The 14,642-nt window shown below is 36.7% G+C and overlaps 1 protein-coding gene across 4 annotated transcripts in view; it reads right to left on the bottom strand.

Annotated features, from left to right (window-relative positions):
• Positions 1-14,642, bottom strand: part of ACSS3 (acyl-CoA synthetase short chain family member 3) — a 160,714-nt gene that overhangs the window by 104,888 nt on the left and 41,184 nt on the right. For all 4 annotated transcript variants that reach the window (XM_039235553.1, XM_039235555.1, XM_039235552.1 and 1 more), the window contains exons 3-4: positions 5,216-5,404; positions 1,190-1,324 (exon numbers count right to left, since the gene is read on the bottom strand). In XM_039235553.1, coding sequence (XP_039091484.1) covers positions 1,190-1,324; positions 5,216-5,404 — 324 coding nt within the window. The remainder of the gene's footprint in view (positions 1-1,189; positions 1,325-5,215; positions 5,405-14,642) is intronic.

Below are 14,642 nucleotides of genomic sequence, written 5' to 3'. Positions count from 1 at the left end.
AAAATATATTCATTTTTGTATCATACTGCTTTTTCTTCCTTCATGGATCACAGAATAATTTATGTGCTTAGAATATTCATATTTTGTTTTCCTGAACATAGTTTTTATTGTTTTCCTGAACATAGTTTTTATTTCTAGACTAAACGCCTCTCTAAAGTTTGGAAAGACAGATTTTATATACAAATAATCATACCTCTCCACAAGCAGGAGAGCTGAGGGACCACACATGTGGTCAGAGTACATGTGTTCAGATCATGACCCTGACACCAGCGGGACAAGGTATTTTCTCCCTGTTCATTGAATTCCTCTTACATAGAATAGGAATAATGCTATCACGTAGCTCACAAAGGTATCAGGAAGATTTTTAAAAGTATTCATTAGCAGGATATCAAGAATAATAAGGTAAGCAGGGGCGCCTGGGTGGCTTAGTCGGTTAAGCGTCCCGACTTTCGCTTAGGTCATGATCTCGCGGTTCATGGGTTCGAGCCCCGCATCGGGCTCTGTGCTGACTGCCAGCTCAGAGCCTGGAGCCTGTTTCAGAGTCTGTGTCTCCCTCTCTCTCTGACCCTCCCCTGCTCACGCTGTCTCTCTCTCTCCTAGAAATAAATAAAAATATTTAAAAAAAGAATAATAAGGTAAGCAGCCACTATTTGTTAAAATTATCATTATTGTTATAATTTAAATGAATATATGACACCACAATAGACTATGCAGAGAATCCAATTCATCAACATGATATATTATTACTGTGTGTATTTGAATCTTATTGTCTTAAGCCAGTTTTTAAAATTTTTTTAAATTTTATTTATTTTTGAGAGAGAGAGAGAACAAGTAGGGGGGGGGGCAAAGAGAGAGACACATACACACAGAGAATCTGAAGCAGGTTCCAGGCTCTGAACTGTTAGCACAGAGCCCAACATGGGGCCTGAACCCAGGAACCGCGAGATCATGACCTGAGCTGAAGTCGGATGCCCAATTGTCTGAGCCACCCAGGGGCCCCTAAGCTAGTTTTCTTTTTCATAAAGACAGAAAACATCATTCATACAGTTTTCACTATTTTTGCCAAAATGGTTATATTGAGGAAGTATATTTAATGGTTTATAAATCAAGTATTTCTTTCATAAGGTCAACACTAGAATAAGCCTTGCACATGACCATAAGCAAGAACCAAATTCAATATTCCGATTACCATGTTTGGACGATTATAAATGAGAACGTGATCTGGTTTGTGTTGTCCTAGTCTCAGTGCTTCTTCTAGAAGTGGGATGTATTCTACTCTCCTTCCGGGTTCAATCCCAAAGGATGCTGTAACAACCACCTTGGGCTACAAAGGAAAAATAACAGTAATTGAGAAAGTTTAACAACACCAATTAAGGTAATCACAATATTTCAGGTGCAGATTGGCATTTTGACATTTCTAAAGAAATGCTTAAATGATTCTGTTCTCCACTTAATAAATGGCCTGAAAATAAAAAATTCCTTTGTAAATGTTGTAGAGCTAACAACTTCCACATAGATCTCACCTGTTCAAAACTGTAAGTTCAGTGAGGCTTCGGGCTAGTGAGTATGAGCTGTTTAAAAAATAATTCCCAGTGGCACTTGGTGGCTCAGCCAAGTAAGCGTCTGACTTTGGCTGAGGTCATGATCTCAGGGGTCAAGAGTTGAAGCCCCACATAAGGCTGTCAGCGCAGAGCCTGCTTGAGATCCTCTGTCCCCTTTTCCTTTGCTTCTCCCCCCTTCTCTCTCTCTTTCTTTCTTTCTCCCTCTCAAAAATAAACATTAAAATTTTTAAATAAAAATAAAAAATGATTTCCAAAGAATTCATGAAGCCAGATAGATTTGCCCTGAACCAGTGAAATGGAAGCCTAGGGGCCCCTCATTACCAAGGTCCCAGTACCCACTGGTTTTTGTGACATTGTAGTGTTTCTCAGGTGGGGAGAGCCAGCCAATGGCAATCAGGAAGCATTAGTACATTTTTAAATGTCAGCATCTCTGCTTAAATGTGACCACAGAAAAAAGGGGACCCAAATCTCTGATTTTTTTTCATGATTCTTTACTCATTCTAAAAATGTCCATTTTTGCCAAATACTATATTTAAAATTTTGTTGTATTTTTCGTAAAAGGGCCCCCAACTGATTTAAGCTTCAAGCCCCACAAGCCTGAACCTGCTCCTTAAGATACACTCAGTATTTTCTTTACCTGACGACTTGCTAGTCCTTTTTCAAGATATACAGAGATGTAGCCAAAAGGGGTCCCTGGAGGAAGCTTAAGAAGTTAGGGTCACTCTCCATTCTGGGCAGGCCTCAGATGCCCAAGTATAGTCAAATGTTCCTTCAGCCGCTGGACAGGAAGCTCGCTGAGGCCAAATCTGGACCCCAATTAACTCTGTGTCTTCTAAACCTCGTATAGTGCTTGTTTACCATTCAGTAAGCTCTCAATAAAAGTTTTTGGAACTGAACCAAAATTCTCATTAATTTGCAGAAACAAACACGTCTTTATTCTTTTAAGTACACTGTTTCTTCACCAAGAAATCCAAAGCAAAGGAGGGAGCTAATAAATTATTCAAGAGACAGATAATCAATCCAAGACAGTGCATCTATTCCTGAATTCTGATTTCCAGTTACAATACATTTTATCTAGGGAAGGTTTATATTATACCAAATATATGCATATATCATTACTGTCTGCTTTTTGAATATCGTTTAATATTCATGGAGCTCAGGCCCAGTATAGTGACATAGTTTGTCCCAGGTTACAAGTAGCAGAATTAGAAAGAAGGCCGGTTCTGTCTGATTACGGAACCTGTCTCTTCCCGCTATATCAACCTACCTTTTTTAAAAGACACACACACACACACACACACACACACACACACGAAACAGAAAAAGAAAAAGGAAAGGAAAGGAAAGAAAACAGAAATAAGTCTTGTTTCCTTTTATTATATTTTTAAAGATCCAGCACTTGAATAGAATTCACATTTTACTATCTATGATACACGCGAAAATAACTCTAGGCAACATTTCCTAAGATTAGATTTCAGAATAAATGAAAGTAAGTTCCATATCAAGTTAAAAATATATATAGAATATATCAAAACATGAATAATTTAATAAAGTCAAAATTAGACCCTTCATTTCAAGAAAAGAATCCTTTCTACATTTCTATTAACAGCCTTTTATTGGAGGTTCTATTTAGTCTAGACTGACTTGTTAGGGTACATTCTTCCCATTGTCAGCTGGTAACAAAGCTTTTTTCTTAAGCCAATTTATTTGAAATCATGACATCAAAATCATTCCTGATTTCAATTCTATCCAAATATCTCAGATATATATCTCTATCTTCTCACGTTTAATTTGTCCTGCTCAAAGGTCTTGCCCATAGGAATATACACTCATTGCCTAACCTGCTTAACACACATTGTGTGTGCATGTGTGTATGTGTGTGTGTGTGTGTGTGTGTGTGTGTGTGTGTGTATGTGGAATGAAAACAGCAAGTGATATAGGATACATTTGATAAATCCATTTTTAAGTATCTAAATTTCCCCATTATTTTTAAAAAGAAAATAATACATCTCATTCTTTTATCTGGATGGTGTTTAGGATTTCTATAGCTAAAAAACTGGAGTCTACAGCTTCGTTGGAGAAGCCACCAACTGCCCACTGGTTTGCAGGTCAGTGACTGATATTTTCCCCTAGAATGACCTTAATAAGTACTAACTCAACAAGTTTAAAAAAGAAAGAGGAAAAATCTAGTTAGTCCACAAACCAGCTTCCTAGTTCTAATAACTGATCTGTTACAAGATGAAGTCACATATGCAAACCCTCACTCTCTATCTCGCACTAGCATCACATATTCGTTCCCTTGTCAGGAATGTCTCATCCGGATTTATGGAACTCTGAAAGCCACCTGTCTCTTATTGCCATAACGACCTTCCTTCCTTAATCTTCTCACTGCTATTACTCAGCCGCACATTGCCCATCACTTCACAAAAAGATCGTCTGCCAAAGGTCTTATTCCACCCTCTCCTCTCTTCTACTCACACCATTTGTAAGAACTTCCACCTCTTAGCATTGCTTACAACAAGACACCCACCTGCTCAAAAACTTTGACAGATCAAGATCTACAGCACCCAGTTCAGACAAAAACTGACTTTGCAAGCTCACCATGTCTCCCTCTCTGGCCTCCTCAGTCTCTTCACTGTCCACCAGATGATTTTACCTTTTCCTGTCTAATGCTGGACTCCTATTCCTTTTCTCTCCTGTTGGATCCCATGCCATCATTCTCCTCAACTAGCTGATTCTTAGCCAAGATCTAACTCAAATCTCACCTTCAGGAAGTCTTCTTCAGCCACTCCAACTAAAAGAAATGGTTCCTTCCTCTAACTCAGGGGTCTACGAGCGATAGTTGAGAGCCAAACTCTGCCCACAGCATGTTTCTGTAAGGCTTCTCTGGGACACTGCCATGCCTTCTGCTTACGTAGTGTCTAAGGCTGCCCGTGTGCTACAACAACACAGCTGAGTGCTTACTGCAGCCACTTGTAATGCACAACACCTACAGTATTTACTATCTAGTAACTTGCCAGAAAAAAGTTTGCTGACTTATAGAGGAATGACAGCTAACCCTTTTTTTTTTTTTTTAAGTGAGTACTATATACGAGGTATTGAGTTAAATGCTTTGAAGGTAATATCTCAGTGATCAATTCACAACAGCCTAATCAAGTTTGTTATCCTAGTACACCCCTTTAAACATGTAACTCTACCTCACTGTGCAACACCATCATTCCTGGAGGTGTGTAAATTATAAAACTTTATCATGCGTTCCATCCATTTGATAAGTATCACTCATTATCCAGATTTAAGGGCAGTACCTGGCATATTGCGGGAAGTTAATAAATGTAGGGTGAATGAATAAGTTGGTTACTAGTTATTTTTCCTGTATGCCTCATACATCCAAATACATGGCAAGCTAACTTGAAAAGTATATACCTAATCTTCTATTTTATATCCTTCACAGCACCTAGCAGGATGTGTTTTACAAAAAAAAAAAAAAAACTGACCCCAAAATAAAATTTCGTTAATATATATATGTCAAAAAATCCGTAAACTTTAAGCATCTCACTGGAAAGGAGAATCTAGTAAGTACAGAGCACTTTCAGATGGTTCATTCACAGATAAACATGGCTGTACTACTTGATTTCTCCAAATAAAGCACCTACCTTTGCATGGTCAATACGACTACTTAGTTCTTTGGATGCAAATCCCCCAAATATGAGACTATGGATGGCTCCTATCCTTGCACATGCCAGCATGGTATACATCGCCTGCGGGATCATGGGCATGTAGATGACCACGGTGTCACCTTTCTTGACTCCATGCTTGACCAAAACACCCGCCAGCTTAGAGACCTACAACAAAATCATTACATCAGCCAAGTGTTTTCTGTGTTATTTCACGAAACTTCTAAGATAGCATCACAAGAAGTTGATCATCCTCTTGGCAGTGGATTAAGGCCTGAGTAACAGATGTGATGATGACGTAAGCTTAGTGACAGTGATAACAGTAATAACAAACAGTATTGCAATAACTGACTATAAACCAACTTACTATTATTATGCTACATGAACTCTATCACTTAAGTTTGCCTAGTTATTAATTCAGCAACATATTTACTAAGCAGCTATGATGTACCAGACATAGTGTTTACAGTTGGGAACACAATGATGAAAAACAAAGGCACAGATATATCCCCATGGATCTTTTATTCTAAAGGGCAAATCTGTCGAGTGAACAGAAAAGTAAAATAATGGCAAATTTGGACATATATTTGCTTAAGTATTAAAAGAGACAAGTACATGTTAGGAAAGAAAACATACATATACTTATAAGGTCAGTAAGATAGATTCTGCTATTATTATTCTTATTTTAAATATAAGGTAACTGAGACTCAGATATAATAAATAGCTAGCTCAGGATCAGAGAGGTAGGAAGTGTAGCGAGGATAGCATCACAAATCTTTTGACCTCATATTCTTTGCCCTTTCTCCTGCCTCAAGCCAATTATTTTTTCTTTATAGTTTTTTATACTAATTATCTATACAAAGTGACCTCCCTGTACATGGAGACCAAACATACAAACTTCTTTTAGCTTTTAACATGTGTTTGGGGAGCCAAAACAAACTGTGAAAACAGACCTAAGTAAAAAGAAGTTCAACATTCTTTCATTTTAAAAATGAATATTGAGAACCTGTATATGGCAGACACTGTTTTCTGATACACCAGTAAACAGGACAAAGATCTCTCATGGTACACCAGTAAACAGGACAAAGATCTCTCATGGTATAGCAGAAGAAATACTTACAATAAACATAGTAAGTAGATGTTCTATTATGTTAAAAGGTCCTGTGGCGGGGGGGTAGGGTAAGATAAAATGGAGGGATTGAGAATGCAGAAGCTTTCATTCTCAATGGGAAGGTGAGGGTAGAGCTCACTCGGAAAGTAGCACTTTAGCAAGGACATGTAAAAGTTAAGAAGTGGATACCTGTGAGTATACTATTTCAGACAGAGAGAACACCAGCACAAAGGTGTAAGGGAGATCATTTGTGATGCGATGGAGGAACAGCAAGGAGAAAGACTAGGGAACTGGGACAGAAAGCACAAGTGAGAAAGTGGTCGTAGATCAGGAAAGAGAGCTAAAGAAAGGGCCTGTAGGAGTCCAGTGGGCAATGGGAAGGTCTATGCCTTGCCTTTGGATGTGGTTGCTCCAGATAATGAACAGAGGAGGCCAGAGACAAGGAATTGGGCCACAGGGCTATTTATGGATCCTTTCGTTTCATTCGGCTTCTCCTACTTTTTCAACTATTTCAAAGGATTTGGGATCCTGATCATTCTTCCTTTTTCTCTTTATTCCCTTCCTTTGTGCAGAGGAGGAAAGATGTGGTCAAAATTAAGGGCTCTGGTGAAAGAAAGTAACAAACAGCTATCTAGTGTTTTATTCTCTCCTTTTTGCACGGTAAAATTTAGTGTTATTTTTTAAGAACTCAAAGCTGCCCAGCAGCAAGTTATGAGAAAGATACATCAAAGTGATATAATCATGAACTTAAATTCTTTCTGGAGCTAAAGACGAAGATAAACCCTGGAAGGTTCGATCTAAATGCTCAGTGTGCTATCCATGCAGAAATGTACTATGCCCTGTGATCACATTACTGGGTATCCCATTGAGCCACAGCACTAGTTGAGACCAAGGAGAAGTCTGTCCTGCCTACAGCTATAACTTCAGCATCTTGAATAGTGTCTATTGTTGAATAAAAATAATCTTCAACCAAGACCCAAATCTAGCAGTTATTCAGTAACTTTATATTCTAGTCTTACTTCACAATGTTGCTGAAAGATGTCCCCCAAAACTCTTCTATCCTCTGAAAGAAATGAAATCAATGAATTCAAGAAAGTCTTTGAAAAAAAGATCTGAAAATGACCTAATGCAACCCCAAGAAGTATTTAAGTGGGAGTCATGTCACATCTTTAAAAAAATGAGCCAACATATTAAATTAGAAGGCTTCGTATACAAATCCAGATTTCCAGGTTCTCCTGAAAACTTGTCAAGCCTAGCAAAACCAGGCCTGTGTTCTTGTATGACACCTATCAGTTGAACCTGATGATCAGCTACTAGGCTGCACTCACCATTCCCTGGGGCCATTATTGACAGAGAATTAATTTTTCTTTCCATCCTGAGTTTAAAATATATTCTTCTACATCTTATTTATTTTATATACTTAAACCATAGTTCTAATACCACAAAGGTCTGATATATACTGATGATGCTATTTTCCCCACCCATTTCTCCCACTTATATTATCTGCTTGGCTCCAGCATCTGAATTCTGAACCACTTCCCTGAAGGCAACCTTCAGTAAATTAGGTTGCAGCAGGTCTGCACAACCACTAGATGGCGTCCATCTGGCCTTGCTAAACTGGCTTCCCGCAGCCGCTCAGTGTTTTCGATACTGTGCTAACCACACCAGAGTTGCTCTGGAGAAGAAAGCTTTACATGATCAATACAGAAAATTTCTTTTTCAGTAGTTTCCAGGGATAAATGCCGCTCCAGTAAAATTTTACATTGTAAATTATAACTTATATACATTTATGAAATTACATATGTAAGCGATATACATATATGGAATTTTATATATATTATATTTTTATTTATTATATATATTATATTTTTACATGTAAAAATTTATATTTATATATATGAGTGAAAACATGAGAAAACATTCATTTCTGGTGTAATTTCTAATAAATATGCATACGAAAAACAAAATATTGTATAGCAAGAAAGGACACTGGTTTAATATGAAAATATGTGATAATATTTCATTAAAAAGTATTTCTTACTAATACTAGAGTTAGTTAATAGGGAGCCCTAAAACAGAATACTTAGGTCTTAACTCAGACACAGTAAAATCATTTTGAATAGAAGGGTGGGCAGCAGCAAACAATAAGAGGAAAAATCTAGAAATACTAGTCATCTGAGAGTTCATAATCCCTCAGATGAAGTACTATGAAGCTTCAACACAAAGGAGAATGTGATGATTGCTATTTCAGGACTCACCTTACTTTTATTGACCTTCAGATGGAAAATACCAAAGAGAAGGGAATTCTATATTCATTTTGTTTAATGTTATAAACTTATCCTACCACAGATATTTGAATGTAAATTTATAACTTCTATTGATACTCAAAAAGAAAACATTTAACATATATATTGTATCATGTATAGTTTCTCAACTAAAGGAAAAGTTAAATCATGTATCATTCACCCAATCCATATTCATTTTTGCACCTTCTAAGAGTTGTGTTTTAATTTATCCACAATTTAATCATTTTATCACTCACACACACTAAATTTGGCTTTTAGTCTGATGGTAAGAGCAGGACATGCTATGCGATCATGGTCAGGCCATGCTTCTCTGCTAGCATGAGGATAACTGAGCTGTGAAGGAAGCCTGAAGAAACAAAATGAATATACGTATTCTTTTAGATACAACATTATTTGATTCTTCCCAGTAGACACTATATGAATTAATCATTATTTTGGTACTAATTTAAAGCCATTCTAATATATGAGTGTCCTGTTATTGATTCAATTTATACAGTATCTGCTATGTATACTATACTAAAGTCAAGTTTGCAAGTCAGATGCAAAAGAGGAAGACATGGTTCTTAAAGCAAAGAGTCCAGGGAAAAATAATATAAATAAATAGTAATTCCAACATAAGAAAATGCAATAACTGATATTTATGTTATACAAAATGGTATACACATATATTTGGTTTATATGCAACACGTGCTTATTTTAGATACAAGTAAAAACTTTTAATTTTAAAATTATAAAATGCAAACATACTAGTGTAATAATAAAAAAGAATTTTATAATTTTTTTATGTATTCATTTCACAAAATCTTCATTCACAAGCAGTCTGTGGGTTAGTATAATTTCATGATCAAATGACCAGGATATAGATATGAACATTAGGTGAAATTGACCAAGACTATGTTCTGTGGAATAAATTAGCACTTGCTTCACAAACAGCAAGTGTGTCCATCTAAAGAAAATAATGTTTGTATGAGAAAGACAGCGTTGGCGTCCAAATTATAGATAAAAGATAATAATTATGGACAATTTCAGGGCCATGTCAAAGAAAATTATATGAAAGAGAAGACATGAGGAAGCATATTTTCAAGCTGCAATGAAGTCACACTGCAAACCCTGGTCTAATCAATCACAGAAAATGTAACTAATTTAAAATCCAGTGGTAGTATCTGAGAAAACAGTCTTCTTTTCCTGGGATTCTACTAGAAAAATATTCAGAAACCTTCCCTTAGCATGCTATATAAAAACACCCTGAAAGATGGGGAGCAAGCAGGGAATTGATGAGTGGCTGCTCGATAAAAGTTCGAATCAGACTTTTTTCAAACCTAGTAGGTATAGTCAGAGATCCTAGATAAAGGCATATATATGGAATGGCTTCCACAAAGCACAAAGCAATGGTATCCTTTAACTGCCCACATGCAAGCAACTGTTGCTATTGTTAAGGAGATTTTAAGCTAAAGGGTGCTTATTCATTTCTCTCTTGGACCGTTTGTCATCTCTTGGCTTCCAATCTTGCCCACCACAGTTTCTTCTTTGGAGAAATCAAAGTGATGGAGCTTCCTGTCATACTGAGAATAAAACATAGTCTTGATAATGGTGCACAAGGTCCTATGGAATCTGACTCCTGGATGCTCCCCCAACCTCACCTTCTGCCACTTTCTTCTCATGATCTTCCTGGTGCACCCTAATGGTCCAAGTCTGTTTTTGTTCTAGGGCCTCTGCTTCACCTGATTTTCACTCAAATGGGAACATGGCTGTCTCCCAGCCTTCATCTGGGTCTGTGTCAGTGAGTCATCTCCTCGATGACAAGTAATTCTCTCTGATACACGTCTAAAATGGCAGCCCAAGTCACACTGTAGCATTATATTTTTATTCACTTGTATGTTTTTTCATTTATGTTGTATTATCTTTTTATTCATAATGTAGCTCCCTAATTAGAATGCAATTTTCTTGTGGGGAAAGATAATAATATTCACTACTGCAGTCTATGATACCCACAATAGCGCCATATAGATCAGGTACCCTAAAAGTATGTTTTAATAAATACATTGACTCCATCATCATTCTAGTCTAGAAAAATGAATTCAAAACAGATGGTCTACTGATTTTGTTGAGTTAACGTTCTAAAAGTCAGAGTTTAGCCACTCTGGAGATAAGAGAAATCATCTACTAAGAACCTATCAATGAATGACAAAAATAAAAAACCCATGGACCAGAATTTCAGGTTTCCAAGAAAGCCAAGTAAGGTCAATGTCTTAAGCATAGTTTTAGGTGAGGCAGGATATAAACCTTCATAGTCAGGCAATGCACTAAAACAAGGAAACTTCTCACCATATTAAAAATAAAAATTTCCCAGTGTAAAAAGAAAATAATAATGTAGAGAAGACAAGGGATATTTTTGGAAATAATTATTTCTCTCAGACAAGGATTAGATTTTTCTTTACATATTAATGGAGGAGTTACTATTCTTTCTATATCATATGAGAGTATGCTATGAGGCCTGTGTTAGACATTGTGTTGGTCAAAAAACAAATACATAAATAAAATATTGCCTCTATTCTCAATGGGTATTACTTTGGCCAAGAAATACACTAATAAGTAGATACACTAATTAGTAATGTAAAAAGCAAAAATAAACCTGTACATGGAGAAAGGTATAAATAAACTATTCTGGACTTCAAATCATGGTGAAATAGTTTCTGGCATAGAGATAATTGAAAAGAAGTGAGGTTATACTTCAAACAATCTCAAAAAGTCTGCTGAGAAAAGTCAAAGGGATTGGTTGCATTGTTATTTTAGTTGATGTAAAAATTGAATTTAGACATTTTTATTCTAAATACATGACTCTAATCATGGAAAAAGGAAGTTAAGAGCTACAAAAATGTTGTTTTTTTCATTTAATTAATTTTATATTATCTATCAAATTGGCATAATACTTATTTTCTTTATATGAAGTACTCTTAGAAGGTAATATAACAAGTTTTATTAAGTTGAGAAGTTATTCAAAACAAAGTTTTAGCTACAATTTTGATAAAAATTTAAATCAGTACTTGGTGCCTACTCATGTACAACTTCACATGAAATACAAGTGTCTACTAAAATATATTGTACAACATTGCATTATACAAAATACCTCACATTTTTTTAAATTTTTAAATATTTATTTTTGAGAGAGAGAGAGTGAGAGAAAGGGAGGAAGACAGAATCTGAAACAGGCTCCAGGCTCTGAGCTGTCAGCACAGAATCTAACATGGGGCTCGAACTCACAAACCAAAAGATCATTACCTGAGCAGAAGTCAGATGCTTAACTGACTAAGCCACACAAACACCCCTAAAATAGCTCACAAAAATTAAGGCTTATGGGAAAATAAGGTTGAACCAGACCACTCAAATATCAACATAACTAGAGCTCTTTAACATTCATTTAACATAATATCATATTCAATAGATCATTTACAGCCTTAAACCGTGGAAATAATGCTTCCTGTTTTCAGATATCCTATCAGAATGCATTCTCTTTCAAATCTCCTTGCAAAGCACAACCAGTCAAAATAGCAGAGTGTAGACTTTATCATTAATTATTTTTAAAACAGGAGAGAATATCTTCTTAGCTTTAGATTCTGAAGACCACTTAACTCATCAACACTTGCGCTAAAGGATCTTCATTATTTTTTTCGTGAGGTTTTCAGATATTGAAAAGATGTTCACTTTAAATTGTGAGAAAATCTCTGCAACTTGCTAACAAGGTAACAACAATCCAGTAAGAGAATGAATGGGCAAAAGATCTGAATGGGCACTTCAGAAAAGTGAAACAAATGGCCAATAAGCACATCTAAAGGAGCTCAGTTCCAGCAGTCATTAGGGAAAAGCAAATTAAAAGCACAATGTGATGCCACCACACATCACTGGAAAGGCCCAGATTAAATAAGACTTGGAAGGCACAGCTAGGTGGCTCTGTTGGTTAAGTGTCCAACTTCGGCTCAGTTCATGACCAGCTCAGGTCATGATCTCATAGTTTGTGGGCTTGAGTCCCGCATCGGACTCTGTGCTGACAGATCAGAGCCTGGAACTTGCTTTGAATTCTGTGTTTCCTTCTCTCTCTGCCCTTCCCCTGCTTATTTTCTCTCTCTCTCTCTCTCTCTCTCAAAAATGAATAAACATTAAAAATTTTTAAAAAAAGGCTTGGGATTCTCAATTCCAACTGTTGACAACTGGCATGCTTATACAATGCAATGGGGAAAATAAACTGGTACAAACAGTTTGGAAATCTATTACATGAAAGAATCTCATAAACAAAAAGTTGAGTAAAAAAAGCCAGACACAAATGAGTGCATCCTATTATTCAATTTATACAAAGTTCAAAAGCAAGTAAATGTCATCATGGATGGTGTATCAATGTCTGCATGATAATCCCATGAGGGCTGAATGAGAAATGGGGCATGGTGCATGCTTCTGGGGGCTGGGGATCTTCTGTCTTTGATCTGGTTATGTGGGTGTGTTCTGCTTGTGAAAAACCTAACAAAGTTCACCATTATGCTTTTTGTTCTCATATGAATGTATACTACATTTCATTAAAGTTGACAAGGTGGCAAGCAAGGAAAAACGTACACCAACCACTGTGAAGTTCAATCTCAAACCAGCATCATTCACAGGATGATGACTCCAGCATCAAGCATGGAAGAGCTAATTCACCTTACAGAGACACACTGTTTAGCGGAGCCAACTGTAGAATGACTGAAGTTCTTATTGCTTATTTACGAAGCTTAAGGACAGAAAACTGCGCATATGCCCTGTTGTATCCTTACCTCTCAACAGGGCAAGTGCTGGCAGGGCTGAATTTCTACAGGTTCTGCACGTTTTTGCATTTTCGGTTCTTGTTTAAGAAAATGCTGATGATGTGACAGACAAAGAAATATCAGATTATCTTACCCTGACATACTTCCAAGACGATGGAATTCACACTTCGAAAAGAGCACCCTAAAGGGCAAAGCTGGAGAAAGGACTTCTCATGGGACACGACCCTTGATTTCAGAGTAATTTTCTCCTCCAAATTATTCAAACTTCATAATTGCAGCCACCATCGTAATTATATTTCAAACAATCGCCTTCAGTGGAGATAATAGACACTTACAGTCTGAATTAAATCAGGACAATTTGGCACACCCTGGGTTTCATCAATTTTCCCTGTATATGTTTATTCATGAATATTTCTCAAATGCCTTCTAGTGGTCATATTTTTATGTAGCAAATAAATAAATAAATATTTGCAACTGCTTGAATACCAAAAAAAAGCAAACTTACCACACACATATGGAGGTAATTCAAAATGAAATTAGAAATAGAGAAAACAAATTCAAAAAATTTATAGTAATTCCTTAAAATGATGAATACTGTATATAACATATATAGCCAAATACAAACAAACACTTTCACACACACCTCTTTACTCTATTGAGGTTTGATATAACTCCTCACGTGAAAACAGCTGGGGCACCTGGGTGGTTCAGTTACTCTTTTGACTTCCACTCAGATCATGATCTCACGGTTCCTGGGTTCAAGCTCCGAGTGGGGCTCTGTGCTGACAGCTCAGACCCTGGAGCCTGCTTCAGATTCTGTGTTCCCTCTCTCTGCCCATCCCCGCTCATGCACTGTCTCTCTCTTTCAAATATAAATAAACATGAAAAAATTAAAAAGAAAAGAGCTACCAAGAGAAGGACAAAATCAGTATATGCATTTCGCCTGAAATGCAGATCTGATTATAAGTGTGGTAAATTCAGAGGAAATATGCACCTTGAACTTCCAAGCCAAATGTAAATAGGCTACAATTCTTCACAGATAGTAAGAGGTCAGAATTTACTTAGAAAGAAGTTCAAGCTATATTACTGATCCACTTCAAAGATAAGTTTTTGCAGTGTGGTGGGTGTGTGCAGTGCAGTGCAGCTGGGGTATGTAATGCAGTGGGGCAGGGGTGTGCAGTGCAGGGGAGCTGGGGTGT

Source organism: Hyaena hyaena, unplaced genomic scaffold, assembly GCF_003009895.1.
Source record: "Hyaena hyaena isolate Hyena2069 unplaced genomic scaffold, ASM300989v1 scaffold_99, whole genome shotgun sequence".
Lineage (NCBI taxonomy): Eukaryota > Metazoa > Chordata > Mammalia > Carnivora > Hyaenidae > Hyaena > Hyaena hyaena.
This window is presented reverse-complemented; position numbering and strand designations above follow the sequence as displayed.